This window comes from Corvus hawaiiensis, chromosome 6 (assembly GCF_020740725.1).
Source record: "Corvus hawaiiensis isolate bCorHaw1 chromosome 6, bCorHaw1.pri.cur, whole genome shotgun sequence".
Taxonomy (NCBI): Eukaryota; Metazoa; Chordata; class Aves; order Passeriformes; family Corvidae; genus Corvus; species Corvus hawaiiensis.
This window is the reverse complement of record NC_063218.1, coordinates 49,938,179-49,952,241: the sequence shown is the minus strand read 5'-3', so window position 1 is coordinate 49,952,241 and position 14,063 is coordinate 49,938,179. Positions and strand designations below refer to the sequence as shown.

The following is a 14,063-nucleotide window of genomic DNA, read 5'->3' as shown; positions in this document are numbered from 1 at the left end:
GACGCCGTGACGCGCGCGGCGCCCCCTCCCTCCCGGCGCGCGGGCCGGGGCCGAGGGGAGGCCCCTCCCCCGCAGCGAGGCGGCGCCGCCGACCCGGGAGCGGAGCAGGACGGGCCGCCGGGGCCGATGGCGGGGGACGAGCGGGGCCCGCGCGGACGGGTGACGGTGGGGGACGGGCCGGGACGGGCGCGGCGGGGAAGAGGGCGGGGGGGCGGTGGCGGCGCCGTTTTACCGCCGCGTCACTGCCCCCTCCGCCCGCCGCCGTCATGGCGACGGGGGAGCGGCCGCCACGTGACCGGGGCGGGGGGCGGGAGGGGCGCCGGCGCCACGTGACGGCCGAGGAAGCGCGGCGTCGGCGCCGCTCCCGTGTCACGTGGCGCGGGCCCCGCCCCCGGCGCCCCGCGGCCCGTTCCGGTCACGTGCCCGCCCCGCCCGCCCCATGGCCCCGGCGGCGGCCGCGGCCCGACCCCCGTAGCGCCGCTCCCGCTCGGAGCAGCTCCTGGCGCCGCTCGCACGGTAAGAGCCGCCGGCGCGGGGCGCGGGGGAACGGTGGCGCCGGGCAGGCCGCGGGCCCCGATCCGCCTCACGGCCGCGTTGGCCCGGCGATCCGTCCCCGGGGGCGGCGGGACCGCGTCGCGATAGTGCCGCGGCGGCCTTTGGCCTTCCGCGCTTCCTCCCTGCCCGGCGGGCGTGTGACGGTGACCGGGCCGGAGCTGCGGTGAGGGAAGGGACGAAAGGGGCGGTGGCACCGCCGATCTGCGCTCCCCGGGGCCGCGGGGGATGGCAGCGCTGCGCCGGCGGCACGGCGGCCGGGGGCACCGGGCTTCGCCGCGGCGCTTGGCCCGGCTGCGGGCGGCAGACAAAGAGGTGCCCTGGCAGTGTCTTCCCCGCCTGCTGCCGGGGGGGCCGGTGGCCAGGTAGACCCCACCGGGACAATGCGGGTGTCCTCGGGCCCGTCTCGTCGCAGGCTGACATCCCTCGCGGAGCGTGGGTGATGCGGATCGGGGGAAGGCCGGGCTGGCCCCTGAGGGCCGTGGATCCCCCCCGCCGTGCCCGGGACAAGCGACACTGCTGCCATCTCTCCATCTAGCCGAGCTGTGACCCGCTGACAGAGCTCTGCCACCCGTCGGGGTGCTGCTTTGCCCGCTCCCGGACCTGGCAGCGTCCCTGTACCGCTGCGGGTCAGGCTGGGCCATTGGCACAGATATATCATGATTCTGCTGTTGCCCGCAGGGAGCGGAAGCCTAGCAGCAGCAAGGCCTGCATTGATCTGTCAGAGCTCGCCTGCCAGCCCGTGCCCACCCTGGCCAAGTCAGGTTTATTAAAACGTGTAAATGTTTCCTTTATTTCTGCTCAGAACTCGACAAAACCATATGGGAAGAGACTGGAATGAAATGCTGATAATGGAGAGTGTTCAGAACAGGTGTTATAAGGAACAGAGATGAGAGGTACCTCGTCTTAAAAGTGGTCAGGAAGATTCACGGCAATGGAGGAAGGATAGCTGTTGGATTTGATGGTATTTCCAGAAGCTGTGTTTGCTCCCACAGAGCTGGGAAGGGAGGGCTTATAAGTGGATAAGCACACAGAACATTTCTTTTGGTCTATGCCAGCACTGAAGCTTCCTGATAGACCTTGCCCATTGTAAACTGCAGCTGAAATTAACATCCCCAAGACAGGCTTGATGACAAGTTGTACCTCATGGTTAGGGCTTCTGGTTGATCCAAGTGCTTTTAGAACTGTTGACCAAACTCTGCTGATGAGGAATTTAAAATAAACTGTCTGATCTTCCTATTCTGGAAGATACTTGAACCAGCAGCTGAAGAACTCTAATGCTGCAGCAGATTAAAATTATCACTTGAAGCTGCAAAATTACAGCATTTCTCTGTGTGCATGCGACAGTTCTTGCCCCCTGGAGCAGCAGTGTCATCATCCACAGTACTGATTCCTGGAAACTTCAGTTGTGAAACGTAGAGGTTATGAGATTTGGGCAGGCACAAGTAGATCATTGATGGCTCTCACTCTGCTGCATAGTAAACCTTACATGTCCAAAAAAACAAAAAAAAGGAACCTGAGCTGTGTACTGTGTGTGCTTTGCTTAGCAAGGATGTAGCCTTCCCTGTAGGAGACAGGGGAAGGGAATCCTCAAGCAAGATTGCTATTTTAGAATTTTTCCTGTACTTATTGTTACAAGAAGCCATTTTGTTTCCATTAGTGACAGACGGTAACCTTCCTAAATCCCTATTAAGAGGTTTTTTTTATTCTTTCTGATGTACTGTTCAAAATACAGCTCAGGGTTTTCTCCATTTTGGGTAATGCTTACTGTGCTTGTGAGTTGTATCATCCCACTGCCACCATAAATTACTGCAGGAAAAAGGAAGCACAGCAGTGACAGAAAGAAGAACAGCATGAGCCAGTGTGCTCACCCTCCCAGAAGGTGGAATGAGCCACTTGTGGGATAATTGTGCTCTCACAGATTGCACACTGCAGGGTACTAGAACGGCTCTAAAGGAGAAGTTAGTAGCTGCTGATTCTTTGCTTCTGTAGTTGAAAGACTGGGTGTAGGTAGGTGAAATGGCGTGGTAGAAAAGCAGAGCAACTGGCATCAGAATGAGCCTGACTGTGGAAATGCTTTCCTTTTTCTTCCTGTTCTGTACAAGTTTAATAATGCCTTTGCATTCTGTGGCTTTGGCTCCACTGCATTGGCTAATAATGACCTTAAAGGACTATAAAGTAACAAAGGGAGAAAAACATCAAAATCCCTAGTCTTGCACATGGTGAGGTTTCCAGTCTCTGAGAGTCTGTGGCCAGCTGCCTTTTTCCAGTAAGGATAAGGTGCTGATGAGACTGCAGACCTGCAACAGGAAACTACATAAAATGGTTGTGTGAATAGCACTGAACAGGAATAATGCTGCTGGGAGACTGTAATGGATTATGCTAGGGAACAGTCCTGAAATCATGCCATGCAGTTTTCTTTGAGAAAGAAGTATTACCAAGGATGCTCTGAATGTGGCACAGCATGTTCTAGTGACTGCTGCAGTGGTGCTGATGTGAAACACCACATTCAGCTCAGCATGACTGAACTCTTTGGCAAAGCTTCGGATGGCTGGAATGGTGAAGGAGCAAAGCGTAAGTGCAGAGCCTTTTTGCCATTAAGTCTTTCCATCTAGTATTTTACTTAACACATTTGCACAGGAGCTTGTAAGACTTCTGCTGAAGAGAATGCTATGCTACTGTCCAAATTGTCAGAATAAAATATCCTATCTTGCTGCTGGTTGGTGTTTTGTTGTTTCTTGTTTTTATTTAAGAAAAAAGGTGAATTTAAATGCTTAGAACTACCATTTTGTGATACCTACTAGTAGTGTGATAGCTGATGTAGTCTGAAGTTTGGCATGGGTCCCAGCAAATACTACAGGTATTCTAAAGCACATGAAACATCCATATAAGCATTGAAAAATATTATTTTGCATATCAGTAGTAAAGTTTATGATACACAAAATACAGCAATTGGACATACTAAACATTTTCAGCAAACTAACCAAAGATGTACATTTTTGATAAGTGTACAACAGTACGTTTGACAGAGTGTAGTAATACTTGCCATATCCTTTATCTCTTGAAAAATTTAGGGCTGTAGGGTGAAGCTGGAGAGAGGAATGATAGTGACTGCTGGGGAGAACAATGCAGCAAGTATCCAAAGGCTTGTTGCTTTGAGACTGCTGACAGAATTATCATTGTGCTGTAGTACGTGTAACATTAGTTCCTCAGACTTCGGAGGAGAGGGACTGGCCAGCTGCAGTCAAATGTACAAAACATTGTTCAAGCCTTGGGCAAAACCCACCACAATAAGAACAGCCCAGTCTTACTGGGCCACCTTATCTTTAGCACAGCGAACTGAAAATCCATGATTTTTCACATACCTTGTACCCTTTTCTGAAATGACTTAGCATCTGCCATTCCCACTGAAGAAGGGAATTGCTGCCAAAGCCAGAGGAGATTTGGAATTTGTCATTGCTTAGCTTCAGTATTCTTCTGAACTTGAAAAACCAGTAAAGGAACAGTAAAACAGGAAAATTTAGTTATCAGTTTAAATGTAAGATTTGTGGGTCTTTACTGGAGCAAAAGCAGTATCAGCAATATAATTAAATTAATTATTTAGGTAACTGGGAGTATTTTGTTTAAATGAATTTGCTGATTGTACTGAAAGAGGGGGGTGTGTTTATCTGAAATACTCCCAAAATCATATAGGCTTGAACAAGTAAAAGTGGGCTGTAATACTTTAATATAGATAGGAGTAGTGAAAGAGTTACAGCAAAAATAATTACAGCTAATCAGCTCAGCTGTATGTTTTTAATAGCTCATTGTAGCCACAATGGCAACGTCATCTGAAGAAGTGTTGCTGATAGTGAAGAAGGTGCGTCAGAAGAAGCAGGATGGAGCTCTGTACCTGATGGCTGAACGCATTGCGTGGGCACCCGAGGGCAAGGACCGCTTCACTGTCAGCCACATGTATGCAGACATCAAATGTGAGTGCACACTGCTCCTGCTGCAGTCAGCAGTATTGCCCTGGATCTGTAAATATAGCACAAAGCTCACGTGCCATGTAACGCTGGGTATAGCTAAGTGAGAAAGATTGCAAAGGTGTGGTGCTCTGGCCAGGCTACTCTGTAGCAGCAGAGATCAGGACTGTGGTGAAGTATCACCCGCTTAAGGATGCTACCACAGAACTTCTGTAGCCTTCAGATATTAACTTACACTGCATTTACTATTAACTTTGATAAACTTCTACAACAAATTGAACAGAAAAATAACCTGTGCCATATGCTTGTAGAGGGAAGGGTGGGAGGAGGATTGAGGACGCATATAGGATTTTCAGTCTAACACAGAAACTATCTGGCGTGTCATCTGTTTAACTCAGTATTTAAAGCTGTTTCAATTTTCATATAAAATGAACTCTGTTTTATTTTCATCCAACAGACCATAGCTTCAGAAGTGTCAGCTTCTGTAGTTTGGCCTAGCTGGTAACATTCCGAATAAGCATTTGCTGTTGCAACAGCAGAGTACTTGCAAGTCAAAACTAAACAGTAAATGTCTATAGCATGCTGCCTTTCTGGCTGCAATTAGTGCTCATATTTCATGTGCTGTAATGCCAAAGAAGGAATAAAAAGTAAGTTGTATGCGTCACTTGGTAATGGTTTAGTGATTATTGCTGTTTAAAGTCACATACAAGTACTGCAGCATGATCAAAAGTGTATGATGAATCAGAACTAAGATGCTTTTTTCTTAAATACAAATGTGATAAGAAGTTTAAAAGCCCTGTTCACCTATAATAATCAACTTTGTGAAGGTTTTATTTAGCTATTAACTTACACTTAAGCAGCTTGTATTTTAAATATGTACCTGTATAGGCATTGAAGTATTTTTAACTTAGGTGAAAAATGCTTTTTGTCATCTGAAATAAAAAAAGGCTGAGATGTATTTGTAAATTTGTAATAGAGATGATGATTTAGTATTGATATCTGGTTCCTGTCTCCCACTTGCACTGGAGAAAGGGCTGATATTAAAAGTTAGGTTAGTGCCATTTGCAGTGCTTCACTAAAGTCAGTATAGCAACAGTCCATAAGCATAGCTGTCCCAGGCTCTGCTCCCTCTGGTTATGAGGATGGAAGCAGGAATTAGGTTTTTCTTATGAGTCATGAGGGTGTAGTAGTACCTTGGAGGCATTGGTGGTTGACTTGGGGAGCAGTAGTGGCTAATTGCACTTAGCTCACCACTGGAAACTGGGATCCAGATGTTACCGACCCTGCCTCTGCTTTCCTACCGCTGTCCTTCCGTGGGAGCTGGGCCAGCTGGAAAGACAAAAGGGGGTGCTTTTCAGTGGGTCAGTTCCTTGGTTCAGCTTGCTGCACAAACAGTAGCAATCATACAAAAAATGCAGCAGGAAGAAGTGGAAAGGGGGAATGAGGTCACCTTTCAGTAGCAGCCTGGATTGGTTCCAGGTTAAAACGTCCAGGTGATGACAACCTCATTTGCAGCAGTTTTCTATGGATGCTGTGGGGAATGCAAAGATGAATCAGGACTCCTGAGCAGGAGCTGAAGGATATTGAGCAACAGGCTGCTACTCTCTGTGTCTTGTATTTTAGAGTGGACAAGGTGCAGGGTTCAAACTAATTCAAGGGGAAGACTGACTGTTCCACTTTCATGGCTGCAATTCACACACAGGATAATGGTATTTAATTGGATGATGAGGATAACTGCTTATAAGCAAATACTCTAGGGAAGACAGTTTCTTGTATAAGCTTACTGTCTGTCTCTCTGCAATCTAGGCCAGAAAATCAGTCCAGAAGGTAAAGCTAAAATTCAGCTGCAGCTGGTATTGCATGCAGGGGACACAACCAACTTCCACTTCTCCAATGAAAGCACAGCAGTCAAGGAGCGAGATGCGGTCAAGGATCTTCTTCAACAACTGTTGCCCAAGTTCAAAAGGAAAGCTAATAAAGAACTTGAGGAGAAGAACAGGTAAAGGGAAAGGAGCCTAAAAGTTCATTGTTTGTTTCTTCTAGTTGTTAGCTAACTATCATATATTTCTGTTAACAGTTGTTGTTATTTCAACATCATGCATGGTACAGCATTTGTTTCCCTAGTAAAAATCTCCCCACTTTCAATTTCAAGGCAGTTCTTTGAGACTTACATAACTGTCACATGTTGAGACAACACTTGTGTGCTTAGTGACACGTTCTTGAGGTGTAAAGGCAGCCAGTCTGGCTGCCACCCGGTCTTCCTTATCCATAGCTATGAGAAGAGAGCACCCAACAGGCAGTCTGTCTCTTTAGTCTTCTTAAATATATATGTATCAGTTAGAAAAGCTGCCTGAAAAATTTTTTTTCTTTTCCAAAAATTTTGTGGAGCCTGGTGGGGTTTTTTTTCCTCCCCATAGAACCTCTTCCCCCTCAAGTCAAGACTACTAAATTGTTAGGTATTTTCATGCATCTCACTTGAGATGCTGCAGTTTGTTACTTGGCATACAGGATGTTTATTCTAAGAAATGTTTTGAGAAGATGTTGAGGACCTAAGTCCTTTTCCCAGATGGGCTCTTGAGATACATTTCCGTTCCTTTGAAATGTTTGTGTTAAATCACTCCCTGTGGCCACAGAGCTCCCTTCTCTGCATCTCCCCCAATGAATTTCACTTCATTCTAGTGTCTGCTGTGAATCCTCTGTCTGATGGCTTCCATTTCCAAAGACTGTTCTGGCTTTCAACATAGCTAAGTTAAAGCTAGATTTTTCAAAACATGAGAGCATTGCCTCGTGGGACAGACTGGATCTTAACAAGGTGATTTCCCAGCAGAAGGGCAAGAGCCCTTGTGCTGGAGCTGTGACACAGTCAGGATTAACTGGTTCCAGTACTGCAGCAAACACTAGGGTCTGCAGCAGTGTAGCCTGTTTTGGCACTGTTCCCATACTTATTTCTTTATGCTATGTGCCTTATTTCTGACAGTATTGGTGCTGAGAACATGGGCAGTCTTAGCTCTGAATCTTTGCCTCCTTAGATGGAGTTTTACAGCATCACACAATGCAGTATCAAGAGCTTTTCTAGTTACTGAAAACCCAGAATCCCTGCACGTACTCAGACATAGTGTGTTCTCTTGATTAGAAGTCCAAGTCTAGTGATGGGGCTTCATTAGCTTAATTGCAACAGATAAGGCAAAAAAGATTCAGCCTGTTCTGGAAGGGTACAACATCCACAGTCCCTGCAGCACTTCCTCCATTTATTGATATGAGCGAGTTGGGTACGTACCAAAATTCCTAGCTTTATTTCAATAACCAGAATAACAGACTGCTTTCTGCTGCACTAATTTGTAAGAATCACTACTAATCCATATTTATGACAATAAGAAAAACTGGAGAAACTCTGGTGGTTAAAACATAATAGGGATATCCTGCCACAAAGCTTTCATTTCCACCTCATCCTACTTCATCCTTAGAGCAGCTAAAGAGTTTTGTTTTGTCCAGATTGCAGTTTATCCATGTTCTTCCCTAGACCATGTGTGCAATTGATCAAGACCCTGAGGTACATGCTAAAGATTGGTGAGGTTATTGGCGGATTGTGAACACATATGCATGTGTCCCTGAAAATAGCCCAGTGGGTTTCTAATAAGGTACACAGCTGTAAAAACAGCTGCTTAAACATTAGTGAAGATTCAGGTGTGCAGTCCTTGCATTTTGGGTAGTAAGAGTGATAACTTCTGTAAACATTGCTCCCTGGTGGAAGCAGTGACATGGAATATGTCTCACACTTGTGCTGTGATTATGTGATGAAGATCCTGCTGTCACCACAGAAACATAAATGAACAACCATCTCAGGGTAATGTGTTTCAAGGAATCTTATCCCATAGATATTTTGTGATCTATACTCTTGCACTAGAGTAGAGATCCATAGCTACTAAATTTTAAGATCTTAAACCAAGAATTGGACAGTGCTGAAACCTCCTTCTTTTCTCATCATACTTTTGTTATGGAACAGCAAGAAAATTTGCTGTGCTTTTACAGTTGAGGAGATTCCAGTCCTGGTGTGTGAAGACACAAAAGCACCACAGAATATTTTAGGACAAGACATGAATCCCACATTAACTTTTTCTTAGACATTACTGTTTTCTAACATTCAGTGTTAACATCCATTTCTTAAGTCTTTTCAGACAAACAGTGCTATTGCATTGGTTGTTTACATAGTCTTGTTAAGAAAGGCACAGCATTTTGAAAGAAAAGATGGTTTCTGTTCCTTTTGTGAACTCGTGTTAGTTGTGGAAATACTAGTAATTTATTCTACAGTGTTTCAATTCTATTCAATACATTCTTTTACCAGAATGCTGCAAGAAGATCCTGTTTTGTTTCAGCTCTATAAAGACCTTGTTGTGAGCCAAGTAATCAGTGCTGAAGAATTCTGGGCCAACCGTTTAAGCCTGAATGCAGGGGATAATTCTGCAGCACCTAGTAAGCAGGATGTGGGCATCTCTGCAGCATTCCTGGTACGTTGAACCTCTAACTTACAGGATTTTAGAGCAAACAAATTGGGGAAAGTGAGAGTTCTGCTCATGCACTTTATTCCCATATACATGAACTTTGTACTTTTCTGGTTCCTCAGCATCTCTCCGCTATTCCAAGTGTAGAGGAGAAAAAAAACAATTTCCTGCTAATCTGCAACCTCAAAGTTTTGTCAGTTTAAGATGCCCAGTTTGAACTTTAGATTGCCAATAGGCAGATGATGTTTGTACTGCTGCTCTGCCTCCCATAAAACAGGAGTGACGTGAATATATGGTCACTAGATTAGACTGTATTAGCTTAGTAAGTTAAAGAGCATATCTGTGGCAGCATTGACATGCATAAATGAACCCTTCCACCTAAGGGTTTTATTTCCTTCCCAATTTTTTAAACCAGTACATGCTTTCAGCTACTTGAAGAACAACTTGTGTGTCTGAAACCTCATTTTCTCTCTCTTTTTCTCTAACTTTCAGTTATTTTACCCATTTGTGGAAACCATGCTTCAGTAATTTCAGTGCAGTCTAAAAGTAATCTAGGTACAACTTCAGATTCTTCACACAGAGACATGGTTCTACTTCTGCAACAAAATTCACAGATAGGACTCTTTAGATGGAATCCCACTTCCACCTTTGTAATGACTGTGCTCTTAGTGGGTGTGGGAGAGAAAGAGGAGGTAGGAATTGTTTTAATTTAGCTGCTGTAAAACCACTTGGTTTTTTCCCCCTCCTTGGAAATACCTGAATCAGTTGCCAAACAAATTTGATTGCTGATTTCCTCCCATTAGTTTTACACCTTAATATTAAAAAAAGAAATCACAATGAAAAGTAAACACACCAAACCTTCAAAACTGAAGCGTTCTTAAAATAACTGGTTATGCTTCTGTCCTCTGCATTTCTGAAGAAGAAATCTTCAGATATTTGTGTTTCCTAATTCAAGTTAAACCTGACTGGCTCTCCTGAGAATGAGTGCTTCCCTGGGAAGAAGATGGTACAAAAGCTAGACTTGAGGTACACAGGAAAAGGAGGAAAAGGCAGCAGCCTGTGCCATCATGTACTTTTCCTGTTTCTGAGAGCTGGATGGAGCACTTCCCTCCTCCAGAGCTTCCTAAAGAGATCACTGAGATTTAAGTTCAAAGTTCTTCTAAGCTAACACTGAAGCTTTAAATTTAATGTTACTTATCAGTTATACTAAGGTGTTTTTAGTGTATAAGGGAATAAGGTATAAGAGCCATAAATCCTTTTTTTGTCACTTCATTACAGCCACTGATTATTCACTAGCTGAATTGTTGAGTGAACAATAAAACATGAGGCATATACAGTACACTTACCTATTTTTACTTTGACACAAGGATAAGCATAAATGAATTAAGCATAAATAAATTAAGCTTATCTTGTTTTGACCAATGGAGTGCTCTTTGCTTTCTAAAGCCTGCAGTCTGCTTGTTGAATTGTCCCTTAGGTGGCAAGTATAATAAAATAATTCATGTTTGCTCTTTCATTTCTCGTTGCAAAATACCTATGTATGATCAAATATGCTGTGGATTACTGGAGGAAGAAGATTATTTTACCTGCAGCAGACCTTGCTTGCAAGATGCCAGTTCTTTTCCTTCTGCAGTCAGAGAAAGCATCCAGACATGACTGTTCTTTCCCCTGTGTGCTTTTCCTTAGGCTGATGTACGGCCTCAGACAGACGGCTGCAACGGGCTGAGGTACAACTTGACTTCGGATATTATTGAATCCATATTTCGGACATACCCTGCAGGTACGAGCGGTGCTTTACACATCAGACACACCCAATTAAGACTGGTCTTTTTACTGTCTTACTGTGGAAAGACTAAAATGTTAGTCTGAGCCTGTAAGTATAAGGGATCATATCTTCCAGTCCTCTGGATAAATTTCCCTGCCTCATTAGAGGGATGGAAAGAAGCATATTCTTACGTTTCATATAAGCATAAAATATGCTTTTGAAATGAAAACTTTATTTTATTAAATGAAAACATTTTAACTTGTGTTGACTTTTTGTTTTTTAAATTGTGAGTAAATGTTTGATTCCCGTGATACTCTCCTACTCAGTGTTGCAATTGTTACTTTTCATGAAATCACCTTTGGGAGGAAAAGAACCTGATTCCCATCATTTCCCCTGCACTATAATGAACATTGATTCATTCTGGCCCCGAGCATGGGGGTAATTTAAGAGTGTTGAGGCCAGTGTTACATGCACTTTTCAAAGCTTTACAGGCCTAAATGAGTTCTTGTTTGCTCATGCTTAATACTGCAGTCCCTTCCATTTAATGGGAATGAATGGAGGCAGGCAGAAAGCAAGGAAGCCAGCAAGAAAATGTTGACATAAAATACCCTGTTAAGATTTGTGGAACAGTTTGTAATCGTTCTGGGTTTCGTTCACAGTAAAAATGAAATATGCAGAGAATGTTCCACATAACATGACCGAGAGGGAATTCTGGACACGATTTTTTCAGTCTCATTATTTTCATCGGGATAGGCTCAACACAGGCTCAAAAGACCTCTTTGCAGAATGTGCCAAACTGGATGAGAAAGGTAAGCTGGTTGTCTCTGAAAGCTACAGATGGTCATAGAAAGTTAGCTACAGCTTTGCCATTCTGAGCACATTTCATAGTGAGAGCATTTCTTGGAACAAATTAGCCTTTGGAAAGTGGCAGCACTAGAAATAAGCTTTTACTACTAATTCCATAATATGCTGTCAGTTACTATGGAATAATTTTGTGTACATAATAGGTTTTGTTTTGTGATATGTGCACCATTTACAACAGGTACAGCTTTTGTTACAGATGGGGTTTTAATAAATGGGATCCCTATTGGTCCAAATTGTCCAGAGGAGTTGCCATCCCTGTTCTCTGTCAGTCTTTTTAATCTGAAATGCTGAAGTATTACCTGACTTAAGTTTTTTATGAAGTTTTGAGATAGGTTTGCGATGATACAGAATTGTGGGGAGTTGGGATCACTTACCACCATTCCATAATATGTATTCTGGCTAATGAAAGCATTCTATTAGGAATGCAAAACCCTTCACAAGTCAAAGCTATCACCAGATATAAACTCATACTACCCAGGCAGGGCAGCAAAATAGTGCCAAAATTAGAAGAAGCACAATTGAGGCTTCCCAGCTCCCACTAATAAAAGTGCATCTCAATTTATTTTTTTAATCAGTGTTGAGTGATGTCTAGAAGTTGGTGAAAACTGGGTTAATTAGTAGGAAAATGTTTTAGAGTAACTTCACACATTTATTGCTTATTTTAAATGGAACTTCAAAAAAGGTTTAAAGTTTTAGTCTCAGTGTGATTTGGGCCTGTGCAGAACCTTTGTCTTTTAAAGATTAAATATAACCTGATGATCCCACAATTATTCTATTTGTTTAGATACAGTTTTTCATGGTTTTTTTCCTTTGTTTCACACAGGGTTAAAAGCAATGGTGTCTCAAGGAGTGAAAAACCCCCTGATAGATTTAACAGCTTTGGAAGATAAAACATTAGATGAAGTAAGTACTTGGGGGGAAAAAACAGGAAACAAACAAAAAATCCAAAAGAAAACCATACACCTTCCTTAGTTTCATTTAAGGATTAGTGAATCCTTCTTTTAAAATCACTACAAATGCTAATTTTAAAACAAATCCCTCACTAGGCAGTTGGAGTGGTTGGGTACTCAACATTTCTACTGTTGTGTGTGTGTAGGGAAATGGAGACTGTGCCCATGGACCTTTGTGCCTCACATCTGCCTTGGTGTGCAGGGTATAAATGCAGGACTTCCCTTTTTTAAAGAATTACTCTTTCATTTGGCTTTTTTGTCTAAACTGCACAAAACAGGAAAAAGTCTTTGATTTGTTCTTACTTTGAACATTGCTACTTGATTTGGCCTAACTGAAGGACACTTCATACAGTTTTCTTTTTTTATCTTTAAATACCTGTCTTTGCTAAAATTATGACTAACTTGAACTAGTACCTGCCTCCAAGTACAAGTTAAAACAATTGATGCAATGGTATACCATATTGTGAAGTAATTTAGAGATGTGTTTTTCTGCAGTTGATTTAACTGAAACTGTTGAATTGTAATTAATAATGAAGCTGCATTTCTGCGTTTTTTGGTGGGGTTTTTTGGGGGTTTCTTTTTTAATTTTCTTTTTGTGGGAGTTGTTCAAAGCTAGCAGTCTGAAACTGGACCATGAGTTTAGGGTAGGTGTGTTTGAACTGCTCTGCAAACTGCCCTGGTTTGCTTTTGAGGCTGGTTAACAGCAAAACTGCCCATGGCAGGTGGGGAACTCTGTCAACATTAAGGCTTGAGGTTTTTTGAATTTTCTATTGGTATCACATCCTCCTGAGCAGGTGTCATTTAGCCTGTGGGCTGCTGGTGTCCCACTAGATTTTAAAAAGAGGTCAGTAAAACAACTGCTATCTCTTCCTTGCCATCAATGCCTGTGTTTTGCACAAGTGATCCTTAGGGGTTTTTTAAGCTAGTTCTGTTTCTACTTAAATCATGGTTTTAAAAAATTATCTGTATTAGACTTGCTACCTTCTCTCTGACACCTCTAAATTGCAAAGTGTTAGCAGAATAAAATAGTAACTGGAGCTTTTTCAAAGTACGTAAGGTGATGGTAGGGCAAAGGTAGGAAAATGATGCTCTGGATGATGATGCAGGGGAGGTGGCTTCCTGACTGAAGGGAAAACAGAACTGTCCTGCTGCTCTGGAGGCAGGAGGGAATTAATGTTGTTTTCTTCGTAGGGCTATGGCGTTGCTTCTGTGGCCTCTACATCAAATGCCTCAAAGTCTGCTAGAGAAAGTAGCAATGCTGCCATCATAAAACGCTTTAATCATCACAGTGCCATGGTCCTTGCAGCTGGCCTCAGGAAACAGTAAGTTTTGGTGTTGTGTAAAAGATTTTTGTAGTAAATTTTAAGGAATTTCCAAAACAAAACCACATTTTCAGTTATTCATCCAACCTTTTCTTTAATTTTTTTATGAATTAATTATTTTGCTCTAGAAAGGAAAATACCTTTAG

General features: G+C 43.2%; 2 protein-coding genes and 1 long non-coding RNA gene across 4 annotated transcripts in view; 1 reads left to right on the top strand and 2 right to left on the bottom strand.

The window, feature by feature from the left end:
• Window positions 1-239: 239 nt before the first annotated feature.
• Window positions 240-1,196, bottom strand: LOC125327685 (translation initiation factor IF-2-like). Its single transcript, XM_048307472.1, has one exon. The coding sequence runs from the start codon at window positions 1,194-1,196 to the stop codon at window positions 240-242; it is 957 nt and encodes a 318-aa protein (XP_048163429.1).
• Window positions 962-14,063, top strand: part of GTF2H1 (general transcription factor IIH subunit 1) — a 23,242-nt gene continuing 10,140 nt past the window's right edge. Inside the window, exons 1-8 of one of the 2 annotated variants that reach the window (XM_048308136.1) lie at window positions 962-3,126; window positions 4,355-4,523; window positions 6,324-6,516; window positions 8,860-9,022; window positions 10,703-10,796; window positions 11,441-11,590; window positions 12,469-12,548; window positions 13,787-13,917. In XM_048308136.1, coding sequence (XP_048164093.1) covers window positions 3,100-3,126; window positions 4,355-4,523; window positions 6,324-6,516; window positions 8,860-9,022; window positions 10,703-10,796; window positions 11,441-11,590; window positions 12,469-12,548; window positions 13,787-13,917 — 1,007 coding nt within the window. In that variant the 5' untranslated portion in view covers window positions 962-3,099. The remainder of the gene's footprint in view (window positions 3,127-4,354; window positions 4,524-6,323; window positions 6,517-8,859; window positions 9,023-10,702; window positions 10,797-11,440; window positions 11,591-12,468; window positions 12,549-13,786; window positions 13,918-14,063) is intronic. The other variant, XM_048308134.1, reaches the window with a different exon arrangement.
• Window positions 3,469-14,063, bottom strand: part of LOC125327994 — a 26,661-nt gene continuing 16,066 nt past the window's right edge. The window contains exons 2-3 of the long non-coding RNA XR_007204479.1: window positions 10,603-10,790; window positions 3,469-5,846 (exon numbers count right to left, since the gene is read on the bottom strand). This is a non-coding gene — a long non-coding RNA (uncharacterized LOC125327994). The remainder of the gene's footprint in view (window positions 5,847-10,602; window positions 10,791-14,063) is intronic.

Excerpts from the sequence above, each read along its gene's own strand:
- LOC125327685 (XM_048307472.1), bottom strand. The coding sequence starts at position 1,196 with ATGGCCCAGCCTGACCCGCAGCGGTACAGGGACGCTGCCAGGTCCGGG.